Source organism: Vidua chalybeata, chromosome 34 (genome assembly GCF_026979565.1).
Source record: "Vidua chalybeata isolate OUT-0048 chromosome 34, bVidCha1 merged haplotype, whole genome shotgun sequence".
Lineage (NCBI taxonomy): Eukaryota > Metazoa > Chordata > Aves > Passeriformes > Viduidae > Vidua > Vidua chalybeata.
Genome location: NC_071563.1, coordinates 348348 through 361970, shown reverse-complemented (window position 1 = coordinate 361970; position 13623 = coordinate 348348). Strand labels below are relative to the sequence as shown.

Genomic DNA, 13623 nt, shown 5'->3' with positions numbered 1-13623 from the left:
GGGTTTGGGGTGAGGGGTCCCGTTACAGCGGGGTTGGGGGTGAGGGGGGTTTGGGGTGAGGGGTCCCGTTACACCCGGATTTGGGGTTTGGGGTGAGGGGTCCCGTTACAGCGGGGTTTGGGCTGAGGGGGGTTTGGGGTGAGGGGGGTTTGGGGTGAGGGGTCCCGTTACACCCGGATTTGGGGTGAGGGGTCCCGGTACACCCGGATTTGGGGTTTGGGGTGAGGGGTCCCGTTACAGCGGGGTTTGGGCTGAGGGGGATTTGGGGTGCAGGGATCCCATTACACCGGGGTTTGGGGTGAGGGGGATTTGGGGTGAGGGATCCCGTTACACTCGGATTTGGGGTGAGGGGTCCCGGTACACCCGGATTTGGGGTGAGGGGTCCCGTTACACCGGGGTTTGGGGTGAGGGGGATTTGGGGTGCAGGGAGCCCGTTACACCGGGGTTTGGGGTAAGGGGTCCCGTTACACCGGGGTTTCGGGGAATTTGGGGTGCTGGGATCCCGGTACACCCGAATTTTGGGGTGAGGGGTCCCGTTACACCCGGATTTGGGGCGAGGGGTCCCGTTGGACCGGGATTTGGGGTCCAGGGATCTCATTACACCGGAGTTTGGGGTGCAGGGATTCCCTTACAGAGGGATCTGGGGGGATTTGGGGTGACGGGTCCCGTTCCACCGGGACGTGGGGTGTGCTGGGATTTGGGGTGCAGGGATCCCGTTACACCGGGACGTGGGGTGTGCTGGGATTTGGGGTGTTCGGTCTGTGTTGGGGTGCAGGGATCCTGTTACACCGGGATTTTGTGGAATTTGGGGAGCGGGGATCCCGTTACAGCTGGAGTTCAGGGTGCGGAGATCCCGTTACACTGGGATTTGGGTGTACAGGGATTTGGGGTGTTCAGTCTGTGTTGGGATGCTGTGATCCCGTTACACCGGGATTTGGGGTGTACAGGGATTTGGGGTGTTCAGTCTGTGTTAGGATGCTGTGATCCCGATACACCGGGATTTGGGGTGCTGGGATCCTGTTACACTGCAATTTGAGTGGATTTGGGGTGCAGGGATCCCGTTACAGCTGGATTTGGGGTGCTGGGATCCCGTTACACCAGGATTTGGGGTGCTGGGTGCCATTACACCAGGATTTGGGGTGCTGGGATCCCATTACACTGTGATTTGGGGTGCTGGGATCCTGTTACAGAGGGATTTGGGGGGATTTGGGGTGCTGGGATCCTGTTACAGAGGGATTTGGGGGGATTTGGGGTGCAGAGATCCTGTTACAGAGGGATTTGGGGGGATTTGGGGTGCAGAGATCCTGTTACAGAGGGATTTGGGGTGTGGGGATCCCGTTACACCGGGATTTGGGTTGTGCTGGGATTTGGGATGTTCAGTCTGTATTGGGGTGCTGTGATCCCATTACAGAGGGATTTGGGGTGCTGGAATCCCATTACACCGGGATTTGGGGTGCTGGGATCCTGTTACACTGAGATTTGGGGGGATTTGGGGTGCAGAGATCCCATTACAGAGGGATTTGGGGTGCGGGGATCCCGTTACAGCTGGATTTGGGGTGAGGGCTCCCGTTACACCGGGATTTGGGGTGCTGGGATCCCGTTACACTGCGATTTGGGGTGCTGGGATCCTGTTACAGAGGGATTTGAGTGGATTTGGGGTGCTGGGATCCTGTTACAGAGGGATTTGGGGTGCTGGGATCCCGTTACAGAGGGATTTGAGTGGATTTGGGGTGCAGGGATCCCGTTACAGCGGGATTTGGGGTGCTGGGATCCCGTTACAGAGGGATTTGAGTGGATTTGGGGTGCAGGGATCCCGTTACAGCGGGATTTGGGGTGCTGGGATCCCGTTACAGAGGGATTTGGGGTGCTGGGATCCCGTTACAGAGGGATTTGGGGTGCTGGGATCCCGTTACACCGGGATTTGGGGTGCTGGGATTTGGGGTGTTCAGTCTGTATTGGGGTGCTGCGATCCCGTTACACCAGAGTTTGGAGTGCTGTGATCCCACTACACTGGGATTTCAGGGAATTTGGGGTGCAGGGACCCCGTTATATCAGGATTTGGGGTGCTGGGATCCTTTTACAGAGGGATTTGGAGGGATTTGGGATGCAGGGATCCTGTTACAGAGGGATTTGAGTGGATTTGGGGTGCAGGGATCCCGTTACAGAGGGATTTGGGGCGTGCTGGGATTTGGGGCATCCCGGCAATATTGGGGTCCTGTGGTGCCATTACAACAGGAATTGGGGTGCTGAGGGATTTGGGGTCTCCCTGGAGAATTGGGGTGCTGGGATCCCGTTACACTGGGATTTGGGGTGCAGGGATCCCGTTACACCGGGAATTGGGATGGTGAGGGATTTGGGGTCCCACTGGAGATTTGGGGTGCTGGGATCCCGTTACAGAGGGATTTGGGGTGTGCCGGGATTTGGGGTGTGCTGGGATTTGGGGTGCTGTGATCCTATTACACCAGGAATTAGGGGTACTGAGGGATTTGGGATGCGCCAGGATTTGGGGTCTCCCTGGACAATTGGGGTGCTGTGATCCCTTTACACTTGGATTTGGGGTGCTCCAGGATTTGGGATTGTGCTGGGATTTGGGGTGCTGTGATCCCATTACACCGGGCTTTGGGGTGCTGAGGGATTTGGGGTGTGGCGATCCTGTTACACCGGGGTTTGGGGTGTAGGGACCCCATTACAGAGGGATTTGGGGTGCTGTGATCCCATTACACCGGGATTTGGGGTGTGCTGGGATTTGGGGTGCTGTGATCCTATTACACCAGGAATTAGGGGTACTGAGAGATTTGGAGTGCTGAGGGATTTGGGGTTGTGGTCGGATTTGGGGTGCTGCAATCCCATTACACCGAGATTTGGGGTGTGCTAGGCTTTGGGGTGTCACACCTGTGTGTGCCTGTGTCACACTCGTAGCATGTCACACCTGTGTAAGGGTGTGGCACACCTGTATCACACGTGGCACACCTGTGAGTGGGCGTGTCACACCTGTGTGTGCCTGTGTCACACTTATAGCATGTCACACCTGTGAGTGGGCGTGTCACACCTGTGTGAGGGTGTGGCACACCTGTATCACACATGGCACACCTGTGAGTGGGTGTGTCACACCTGTGTGTGGGGGTGCGTCACACCTGTGAGTGGGCGTGTCACACGTGTAGGTGTGTCACACCTGTGTCGGGCTGTGTCACACCTGTATCACATGTGACACACCTGTGGGCCTGTCACACCTGTGTGTGTGGCTGTGTCACACCTGTGTGTCAGTGTGTGTCACACCTGTGCACAGGTCACACCTGTGTCACGTGTGCCAGGCCTGCATGTCGCACACCTGTGGGGCTCACACCTGTGTCACGCATGTCACGCACCTGTGGGGCTCACACCTGTGTCACACCTGTCACACACCTGTGGGGCTCACACCTGTGTCACACCTGTGTCACACACCTGTGGGGCTCACACCTGTGTCACACCTGTGTCACACACCTGTGGGGCTCACACCTGTGTCACACCTGTGTCACACACCTGTGGGGCTCACACCTGTGTCACACCTGTGTCACACACCTGTGGGGCTCACACCTGTGTCACACATGTGTCACACACCTGTGGGGCTCACACCTGTGTCACACCTGTGTCACACACCTGTGGGGCTCACACCTGTGTCACACCTGTGTCACACAGCTGTGGGGCTCACACCTGTGTCACACATGTCACACACCTGTGGGGCTCACACCTGTGTCACACCTGTGTCACACACCTGTGGGGCTCACACCTGTGTCACGCCTGTCACACACCTGTGGGGCTCACACCTGTGGGGCTCATACCTGTGTCACACACCTGTGGGGCTCATACCTGTGTCACACACCTGTGGGGCTCACACCTGTGGGGCTCATACCTGTGTCACACCTGTGTCACACACCTGTGGGGCTCACACCTGTGTTACATGTGTCACACACCTGTGGGGCTCACACCTGTGTCACACCTGTGGGGCTCACACATGTGTCACACCTGTGTCACACACCTGTGGGGCTCACACCTGTGTCACACCTGTGTCACACACCTGTGGGGCTCACACCTGTGGGGCTCACACCTGTGTCACACACCTGTGGGGCTCATATCTGTGTCACACCTGTGTCACACACCTGTGGGGCTCACACCTGTGTCACATGTGTCACACACCTGTGGGGCTCACACCTGTGTCACACCTGTGTCACACACCTGTGGGGCTCACACCTGTGTTACATGTGTCACACACCTGTGGGGCTCACACCTGTGTCACACCTGTGTCACACACCTGTGGGGCTCACACCTGTGTCACGCCTGTCACACACCTGTGGGGCTCACACCTGTGGGGCTCATACCTGTGTCACACCTGTGTCACACACCTGTGGGGCTCATATCTGTGTCACACCTGTGTCACACACCTGTGGGGCTCACACCTGTGTCACACCTGTGTCACACACCTGTGGGAGTCACACCTGTGTCACACACCTGTGGGGCTCACACCTGTGTCACATGTGTCACACACCTGTGGGGCTCACACCTGTGTCACACCTGTGTCACACACCTGTGGGGCTCACACCTGTGTCACACCTGTGTCACACACCTGTGGGGCTCACACCTGTGTCACACACCTGTGGGGCTCACACCTGTGTCACACCTGTGTCACACACCTGTGGGGCTCACACCTGTGTCACACACCTGTGGGGCTCACACCTGTGTCACATCTGTGTCACACACCTGTGGGGCTCACACCTGTGTCACACCTGTGTCACACACCTGTGGGGCTCACACCTGTGTCACGCCTGTCACACACCTGTGGGGCTCACACCTGTGGGGCTCATACCTGTGTCACACCTGTGTCACACACCTGTGGGGCTCACACCTGTGTTACATGTGTCACACACCTGTGGGGCTCACACCTGTGTCACACCTGTGTCACACACCTGTGGGGCTCACACCTGTGTCACGCCTGTCACACACCTGTGGGGCTCACACCTGTGGGGCTCATACCTGTGTCACACCTGTGTCACACACCTGTGGGGCTCATATCTGTGTCACACCTGTGTCACACACCTGTGGGGCTCACACCTGTGTCACACCTGTGTCACACACCTGTGGGACTCACACCTGTGTCACACCTGTGTCACACACCTGTGGGGCTCACACCTGTGTCACATGTGTCACACACCTGTGGGGCTCACACCTGTGTCACACCTGTGTCACACACCTGTGGGGCTCACACCTGTGTCACACCTGTGTCACACACCTGTGGGGCTCACACCTGTGTCACACACCTGTGGGGCTCACACCTGTGTCACATCTGTGTCACACACCTGTGGGGCTCACACCTGTGTCACACCTGTGTCACACACCTGTGGGGCTCACACCTGTGTCACGCCTGTCACACACCTGTGGGGCTCACACCTGTGGGGCTCATACCTGTGTCACACCTGTGTCACACACCTGTGGGGCTCATACCTGTGTCACACCTGTGTCACACACCTGTGGGGCTCACACCTGTGTCACACCTGTGTCACACAGCTGTGGGGCTCACACCTGTGTCACACCTGTGTCACACACCTGTGGGGCTCACACCTGTGTCACACCTGTGTCACACACCTGTGGGGCTCATATCTGTGTCACACCTGTGTCACACACCTGTGGGGCTCACACCTGTGTCACACCTGTGTCACACACCTGTGGGGCTCACACCTGTGTCACACCTGTGTCACACACCTGTGGGGCTCACACCTGTGTCATACCTGTGTCACACACCTGTGGGGCTCACTCCTGTGTCACACCTGTGTCACACACCTGTGGGGCTCACACCTGTGTCATACCTGTGTTACACACAGGTGTGCACAGCTCACACCACTTGTGTCACACCTGTCACACACCTGTCTCACACGTGTGACAGAGTTGTGGGGCGGTGACAGTCACACCTGTCCTGTCCCCAGCCTGGTGTACGGGGGGGTGTGACAGTCCCGTGTGACACACCTGTCCCTGTCCCCAGCCCGGTGTACAGGGGTTGTTTTGGTGGGGGTGTGACAGTGCCGTGTGACACACCTGTCCCTGTCCCCAGCCCGGTGTACAGGGGTTGTTTTGGTGGGGGTGTGACAGTCCCGTGTGACACACCTGTCCCTGTCCCCAGCCTGGTGTATGGGGGGGTGTGACAGTCCCATGTGACACACCTGTCCTGTCCCCAGCCCGGTGTACGGGGGGTTGTTTTGGTGGGGGTGTGACAGTCCCGTGTGACACACCTGTCCCTGTCCCCAGCCTGGTGTACGGGGGTTGTTTTTTTGGGGGTGTGACAGTCCCGTGTGACACACCTGTCCCTGTCCCCAGCCTGGTGTACGGGGGCTCGCGGGGGTCGCACCCCGACCCCGACCTGCTGCACCGGCAGCCCTACGGAGCGCCCCACCCGCTGCAGGGCTATGCGGCCAACCACCACCCGCCAGGTACGGCCCCTGCGGCACCTGCTGGCACCTGCTGGCACCTATCGTCACCTACTGTCACCTATCATCACCTACTGTCACCTGCTGGCACCTATCGTCACCTACTGTCACCTATCATCACCTGCTGGCACCTGCTGGCACCTATCGTCACCTACTGTCACCTACTGTCACCTGCTGGCACCTACTGTCACCTGCTGGCACCTGCTGGCACCTATCGTCACCTACTGTCACCTACTGTCACCTATCATCACCTACTGTCACCTGCTGGCACCTGCTGGCACCTATCGTCACCTACTGTCACCTACTGTCACCTGCTGTCACCTATTGTCACCTGCTGTCACCTATCATCACCTACTGTCATCTGCTGTCACCTACTGTCACCTATCATCACCTACTGTCACCTGCTGTCACCTATTGTCACCTGCTGTCACCTATCATCACCTATTGTCATCTGCTGTCACCTACTGTCACCTATTGTCACCTACTGTCACCTGCTGTCACCTATCATCACCTACTGTCATCTGCTGTCACCTACTGTCACCTATCGTCACCTACTGTCACCTGCTGTCACCTACTGTCACCTATTGTCACCTACTGTCACCTGCTGTCACCTATCATCACCTACTGTCATCTGCTGTCATCTACTGTCACCTATCATCACCTATTGTCACCTACTGTCATTTATTGTCACCTACTGTTACTTTTTGTAACCTTCTGTCACCATCACCTACTGTCGCTCCTTGTCACCCCCTCACCTACTGTCGCTGCTTGTCGCCTTCTGTCACCTTTTGTCAACTGGCAGTTACTGTCACCTACTGTCTCATTTTGTCACCTATTGGCGTGTTCTGTCACCTACTGTCACCTGTTATCTCTGTCAGCTATTGCTCTATTTTGTCACCTACTGTCTCCTAATGTCACCTGCTGTCGCATTTTGTCACCTACTGTCACACTCTGTCACCTACCGTCAGCTCTGTTACCTGTATCATGTGCTGTCATGTTTTGTCACCTACTGTCACCTACTCTCACGTTTTGTCACTTATTGTCATCTCCTGTCACCTTCTGTCCCCTTCTGCTAGCTCCTATCACCTGTCACCTACAGTCACTTTCTGTTACATTTTGTCAGTTTCTGTTATTTAGCATCTCCTATTGTCACCTCCTGTCACCCCTGTCACCTCCTGTCACCCCTGTCACCCACCTTGTGTCACCCTCACCGCACAACACCATGACCCCAGGTCCCTGGGTCACCTTGTCACTTCGATGTCCCAGCGCTGTGTCACCCTGCAACATTTGTCCCCTCACGTTTCCCGCCCTTTTCTCCCCTCACGTTTCCCGCCCTTTTCCCCCCTCACGTTTCCCGCTCTTTTCTCCCCTCACGTTTCCCGCTCTTTTCTCCCCTCACATTTCCCGCCCTTTTCCCCCCTCACGTTTCCTGCCCTTTTCTCCCCTCACATTTCCCGCCCTTTTCCCCCCTCACGTTTCCTGCCCTTTTCTCCCCTCACGTTTCCCGCCATTTTCCCTCCTCACGTTTCCCGCCCTTTTCTCCCCTCACGTTTCCCTCCCTTTTTTCCCCTCACGTTTCCCGCCCTTTTTTTCCCTCATGTTTCCTGCCCTTTTCTCCCCTTCTCTTTCGTACCTTTTCTTTCTCTCATTTCCCGTGCTTTTTGAGTTTACTGTCCTTTTTGCCTTCCATTTCCTGCCTTTTTCTCCCCTCGTGTTTCCCACCCTTTTCCCCCTCACGTTTCCTGCCCTTTTCTCCCCTTATGTTTCCTACCTTTTCTTCCTCTCATTTCCTGTCCTTTTCGAATTTACTGTTCTTTTTGCCTTCCATTTCCTGCCCTTTTCTCCCCTCACGTTTCCCGCCCTTTTTCCCCTCACATTTGCCGCCAATTTTCACTCCCATTTCCCATTTTTTCCTGCCTTTTTTCCCCTTACATTTCCAGCACTTTTTCCCATTTCCCACCCTTTTCCCCTCATGTTTGCCACTCACATTTCCCCCCTCACATTTCTTGCTTTGTTCCCCAAATCTTACCCGCCATCTTCCCCTCATGTTTCTGCTATCTTGACCCCTCACATTTCCACTCTTTTCCCCCCTCACGATTCCCACCCCTTTCCCCCTCACATTTCCTGCTCTTTTTCCCTTCACGTTTCTCACTTTTTTCTGCTCACATTTTCCACCAATTCTTCCCTCATGCATTTTTTTCCTCTAAGATTTTCCACCTTTTTTCCCTTCAACTTTCCATCTGTTTCCTTTCTCGCATTTGCCGCCATTTTGTCTCCTCAAGTTTAACGCCTTCCTTTTCCCTTTGCGTTTCTCTCCTTTGCTCCTAACATTTCTTGGTGATTTTTCTCTTGGCATTTCTTGCTGCTTTGTTGTCTAATTTCCCACCCGTTTTCCCCTCACATTTCCCACTCTTTGCCTCTACACCTTTCTTACTTTTTCTCCCCTCACGTTTCCCACCTTTTTTCTCCCCTCACATTTTGGGCCCGTTTTCCTCCTCGCATTTTCTACTCTTCTTTCCCTCGCATTTCCCACCTTTTTTTTTCCCTCACGTTTCCCACTAATTCTTCCCTCATGCCCTTTTTCCCCCTCACATTTTCACCGTTTTCCCCTCTCAGGTTTCTGGCTATTTCCTTTTTTGCATTTGCTGCCATTTTTTCCGCTAAAGTTTTACACCTTTATTTTTCTCACATTTTTCATCTTTTTTTTCCTGTAACATTTCTCACCAGTTTTTCTTGTTACATTTCCTGCCACTTTGTTGTCTCGTTTCCTGCCCTTTTTTCCCTCATGTTTCCCAGCTTTCCCTCTCACGTTTCCTGCCATTTTTTCTCCCCTCACATTTCCCACTCTTTTTCCCCCTCACATTTCCCACATTTTCTTCCCTCGCATTTCCCACCAATTTTTCCCTCGTACCCTTTTTTCCTCACTCACGTTTCCTGCTTTTTTCCTATCATTTCCTGCTTTTTCCCCCTCACATTTCACACCCTTTTTGCTTTCAGGTTTCTGGCTATTTCTTTTTTTGCATTTGTTGACATTTTGTCCACTGAAGTTTTACACTTTCCTTTTCCATTTATGTTTCTCACCTTTTTTCCCCTAACTTTTCCCACCACTTCTTCTCTTTGTATTTCCTGTTGCTTTCTTGTGTCATTTCCTACCCATTTTTTCCCTCATATTTCCCCCTTTTTCCCCTCACATTTCCCCCCTTTTCCCCTCATATTTCTTCTCTCACATTTCCCCCCTTTTTCCCCTCACATTTCCCCCCCTTTTTCCCCTCACGTTTGCCCCCTTTTTCCCTCATATTTCTCCCCTCACATTTCCCCCCTTTCTCTCCTCACATTTCCCCCCTTTTTCCCTCACGTTTGCCCCCTTTTCCCCTCATATTTCTTCTCTCACATTTCCCCCCTTTTTGCCCTCACATTTCCCCCTTTTTTCCCCTCATATTTCCCCCCTTTTTCCCCTCATATTTCTCCCCTCACATTTCCCCCCTTTTCCCCTCATATTTCTCCACTCACATTTCCCCCCTTTTTCCCTCATATTTCTCCCTTTTTCCCCTCACATTTCCCCCTTTTTCCCTTATATTTCTCCCCTCACATTTCCCCCCTTTCTCCCCTCACATTTCACTCCATTTTTCCTTCCTTTCCCCCCGTTTTTGTCACATCCCATTTGCCGTCCCCTCGCCCCAAAACCTCCCACGTTTGTCACCCCAACCCTGTGTCACCGCCGCCCTTTGCTGCCGTGTCCCCACGTCACCCCGACCCTGTAAATGTCACGGCCGCGGTGTCCCCACATCCCCGAGGTGTCCCCGAGGTGTCCCCAAGGTGTCCCCAGGGCTGCATCACTCAGGGTCACCCCAAACTGTCCCCTCAAGTCCCTCCTTGTGGGGGTCATGGCCGCGGTGTCCCCACATCCCTGAGGTGTCCCTGAGGTGTCCCCAGGGCACCCCCGAGCTGTCCCCAAGCTGTCCCCGTGTCCCCAGGGCTGCATCACTCAGGGTCACCCCAAACTGTCCCCTCGATTCCCTCCCTGTCCTTGTGGGGGTCACGGCCGCGGTGTCCCCACATCCCCGAGGTGTCCCCGAGCTGTCCCCAAGCTGTCCCCGTGTCCCCAGGGCTGTCGGGGCTCTTCGAGACGGGGCTGCACCACGCGGGGGGCGCGGCCCCCGACGCCTCCGTCATGAACCTGATCTCGGCGCTGGAGTCGCGGGGACCCCAGCCCGGACCCTCGGCCTCGTCCCTCCTCTCCCAGTTCCGCACGCCCTCCTGGCAGACTGGTGGGTCTGGGGGCTTTTATGGGGAGGGGGGTCCCAGTTCTGCACGCCCTCCTGGCAGACTGGTGGGCCTGGGGGCTTTATTTTGGGGGGAATCTTTATGTTGCTTCGATTTTGGGGAGGGTTTTTATTTTATTTTATTTTCTCCTGGGCGGAGGGGTCCTAATTTTGTTTTGCGGGGGGTTTGTTCTGCATTTTAGGGGTCCCAACTTACCCCAGGGGTCCCCATTTACCCCAGTGGGGTCCCCACTTGTGCCTGGGTGTCCCCCCCTCCCCAAATAGGGTCCCCAGGTGTACCTGGGTGTCCCCCACTCCCCTCTGGGCTGTCCCCCCTCCCCAAATGTGGTCCCCACTTGTGCCTGGGGGTCCCCTCCTCCCCAAATGGGGTCCCCAGATGTATCTGGGTGTCCCCCCCCTCCCCAAATAGGGTCCCCAGGTGTACCTGGGTGTCCCCCCCTCCCCAAATGGGGTCCCCAGGTGTACCTGGGTGTCCCCACTCCCTCTGGGGGTGTCTCCTCCTACCCTCCCGGGGTCCCCACACGTCGCAGGGTGCCCCCAGTGCCCTTCCCCTCTCTCCCACGCCCTCACCCCGACGTTTCCCCACCCTGCAGCCATGCACACTCCAGCTCCGGCCGAGCTCTTCATCTCGGGAGCCCTTCCCGGCTCGGGCACCTTCCCGTCCTCGTCGGCGCTCGGCCCCTACCAGCACCCGGCGTCCTTCGGCGGCCGCAGCTTCCCGGTGGGATCCCCGCTGAGCCTCCCCGAGGCCGCCTTCAGCCCCGGCTCCAACGGGCTGCTGTCCCCCCACGACCCGCTGCTGCACATCAAACCCACGCAGCCCGCCGTGCCCTCCTCGCTGGGCTTCGACCGCCTGGGCTCGGCCGTGCTGGGCTCGGCGCTGCCCGCCCAGACCCCTCCGTACCGGCCCGCTCCCGCGTCGTCCCAGTTCAACCTGCTGGCCGCCGCCGAGCAGCCCCCTCAGCTCTACAACGCGCCCGTTTTCGGCGGCGCCAACGCGGCGGGCGGCGGCGACCGCGCCATATCGCGGCAGGACAGCGTCATCAAGCACTACCAGCGGCCCGGCGCGGCGCAGCCGCAGCTGCCGCCGGCGCCGGGCTTGCAGCACTACCTGAGCTGCGGCGGCTCCTACCAGCAGGTGCCCGCTCACCGCGCCCCGCTGTCCTGCAGCCCGCTGGGCGAGCAGTCGCCCGCCAGCTCCGAGGGCTCGCAGCAGCCCCCCAAGGCCGCGCCCGCGGCGCCGCGCCCCGAGCCGGGCTACCGGCCCATCATCCAGTCGCCGGGCTACTCCGGCGGCGCCGGCGGCGCGGCGGGCAACGGCGGCGCGGGCGGCAGCAACGGCGGCAAGTCCAAGAGCTACTCGGCGTCGCGGCAGCCGCCGCGCTCCACCAACACGCCCAAGTGCCAGAGCAGCTACACGCCCAGCACGCCCAAGCCCAGCTCCGTCATCGCTAGCCAGTCGCCGGCCTACTCGCCGGGCCAGCCCCCCCAGAGCCTGCTAGCCATGGGGGGAGCCCCCGGCTACAACGCGCCCGGGGCGCCCCAAAGCCTGGCGGGGGCGGCGCAGCCCGCGGGGGGGTTCAGCGGAGGGCAGGGGGGGGACATGGGCGGCAAAGCCGGCGGCTACCAGGGCGGGGGGCAAGCCGGCGGGCAAGGGGGGCTCCAGCCCTGCGTCAGCGGCGCGGGCACCTACTCGCCCGAGCAGCTGCAGGCGTTGCCCTACGGCGTCCAGCCCGAGGGGGGGCAAGCGGGGGGCTACGGGCCGCCGGCCCCCTCGCAGGGCTTGCCCACCGCCAGCCCCTCGCTGACCTACAGCACCGGCCACTCGCCCGCCATGCCCGGGCCGCCGCTGCCCTACGCCGGCCTGGGCGGGTCCAGCCCGTCGCCCATCATCCGCCCGCTGCAGTCGCCGCCGGCCGCCCGGCCGCAGAGCGGCGCGTCGCCGGGCCAGTCGCAGAAGTACCTGGGCTCGGTGCTCTCCCCGTCCTTCATGGCCCCGCAGGGCTACGGGGCCGCTCCGGGCGGGGGGCTGGAGCGGCAGCCGCCCCCCGCCCCGCCGGGGGCACCCCCGAATTTCGGCAAGGGGGCCAAAGGCGAGGCGGAGCTGCTGGCGGCGGAGCGCAGCGAGGACGAGGATTTCCTGATCCAGCACCTGCTGCAGGCGCCCAGCCCGCCCCGAGAGGGGCTGGGGGGCTGCGAGGAGCGCCCCAAAACTCTGGGGGGCTACGGGGGGGCTCTGGGCAAGGAGGAGCGCTACCAGCTGCAGAGCGTCATCCGGCCCAACTCCAACCTGGAGGCGCCGCTGGAGCTGGCGCTGCTCAAGGAGAAGAAGAAGCCGGAGAGAGGCAAAGAATTCCGGGGGGCTAGCGGAGGAGGAGGGGGCGGCGAGGTGGCGGCCACCTCGGTGGTCCACTACGGCCACCAGCCGCCGCCCACGCTGGACACGTACGAGCTGAAGAAGCCGCCCGAGCACCTGTCCGGCGGCAAGGAGCTGGGCCAGCCGCCGCCGCCGCACTCGTACCTGCCCAAAACCCCCGAGCACGGGCGGCTGGTGGGCGAGGGGCCCCCGCTGGAGCCCCACAACCTCCTGCTGGACCCCTCCCCGGAGCTGGGGGGGTCCCTGCTGCCCTCGGTGCTCACCCACACCCAGAGCCAGCTGCACGCCCGGCCCAAGGCGAGGCCCCCGCTGGACGTTCACCTGCTGGAGCAGCAGCGGATGCCGCCCCCGCCGCCGCCCCCTCCGCCGCCCCCCCCGCCGCCCCCTCGGCCGCCCCGGCCCCTCCGGCCGCCCCCTCCCCGCAGCTGCTGCTGGAAGCTCACCTGCACCAGGTGCGCTCGCAAGGGCTGGACCCCCAGGCCCCGCCGCCGCTGCCCCCCGACTCCATGGA

General features: G+C 59.1%; 1 protein-coding gene across 1 annotated transcript in view; it reads left to right on the top strand.

The window, feature by feature from the left end:
- Positions 1–13623, top strand: part of PRR12 (proline rich 12) — a 36065-nt gene that overhangs the window by 1599 nt on the left and 20843 nt on the right. Inside the window, 3 exon segments of the mRNA XM_053968360.1 lie at positions 6343–6455; positions 10559–10720; positions 11329–13622. Coding sequence (XP_053824335.1) covers positions 6343–6455; positions 10559–10720; positions 11329–13622 — 2569 coding nt within the window.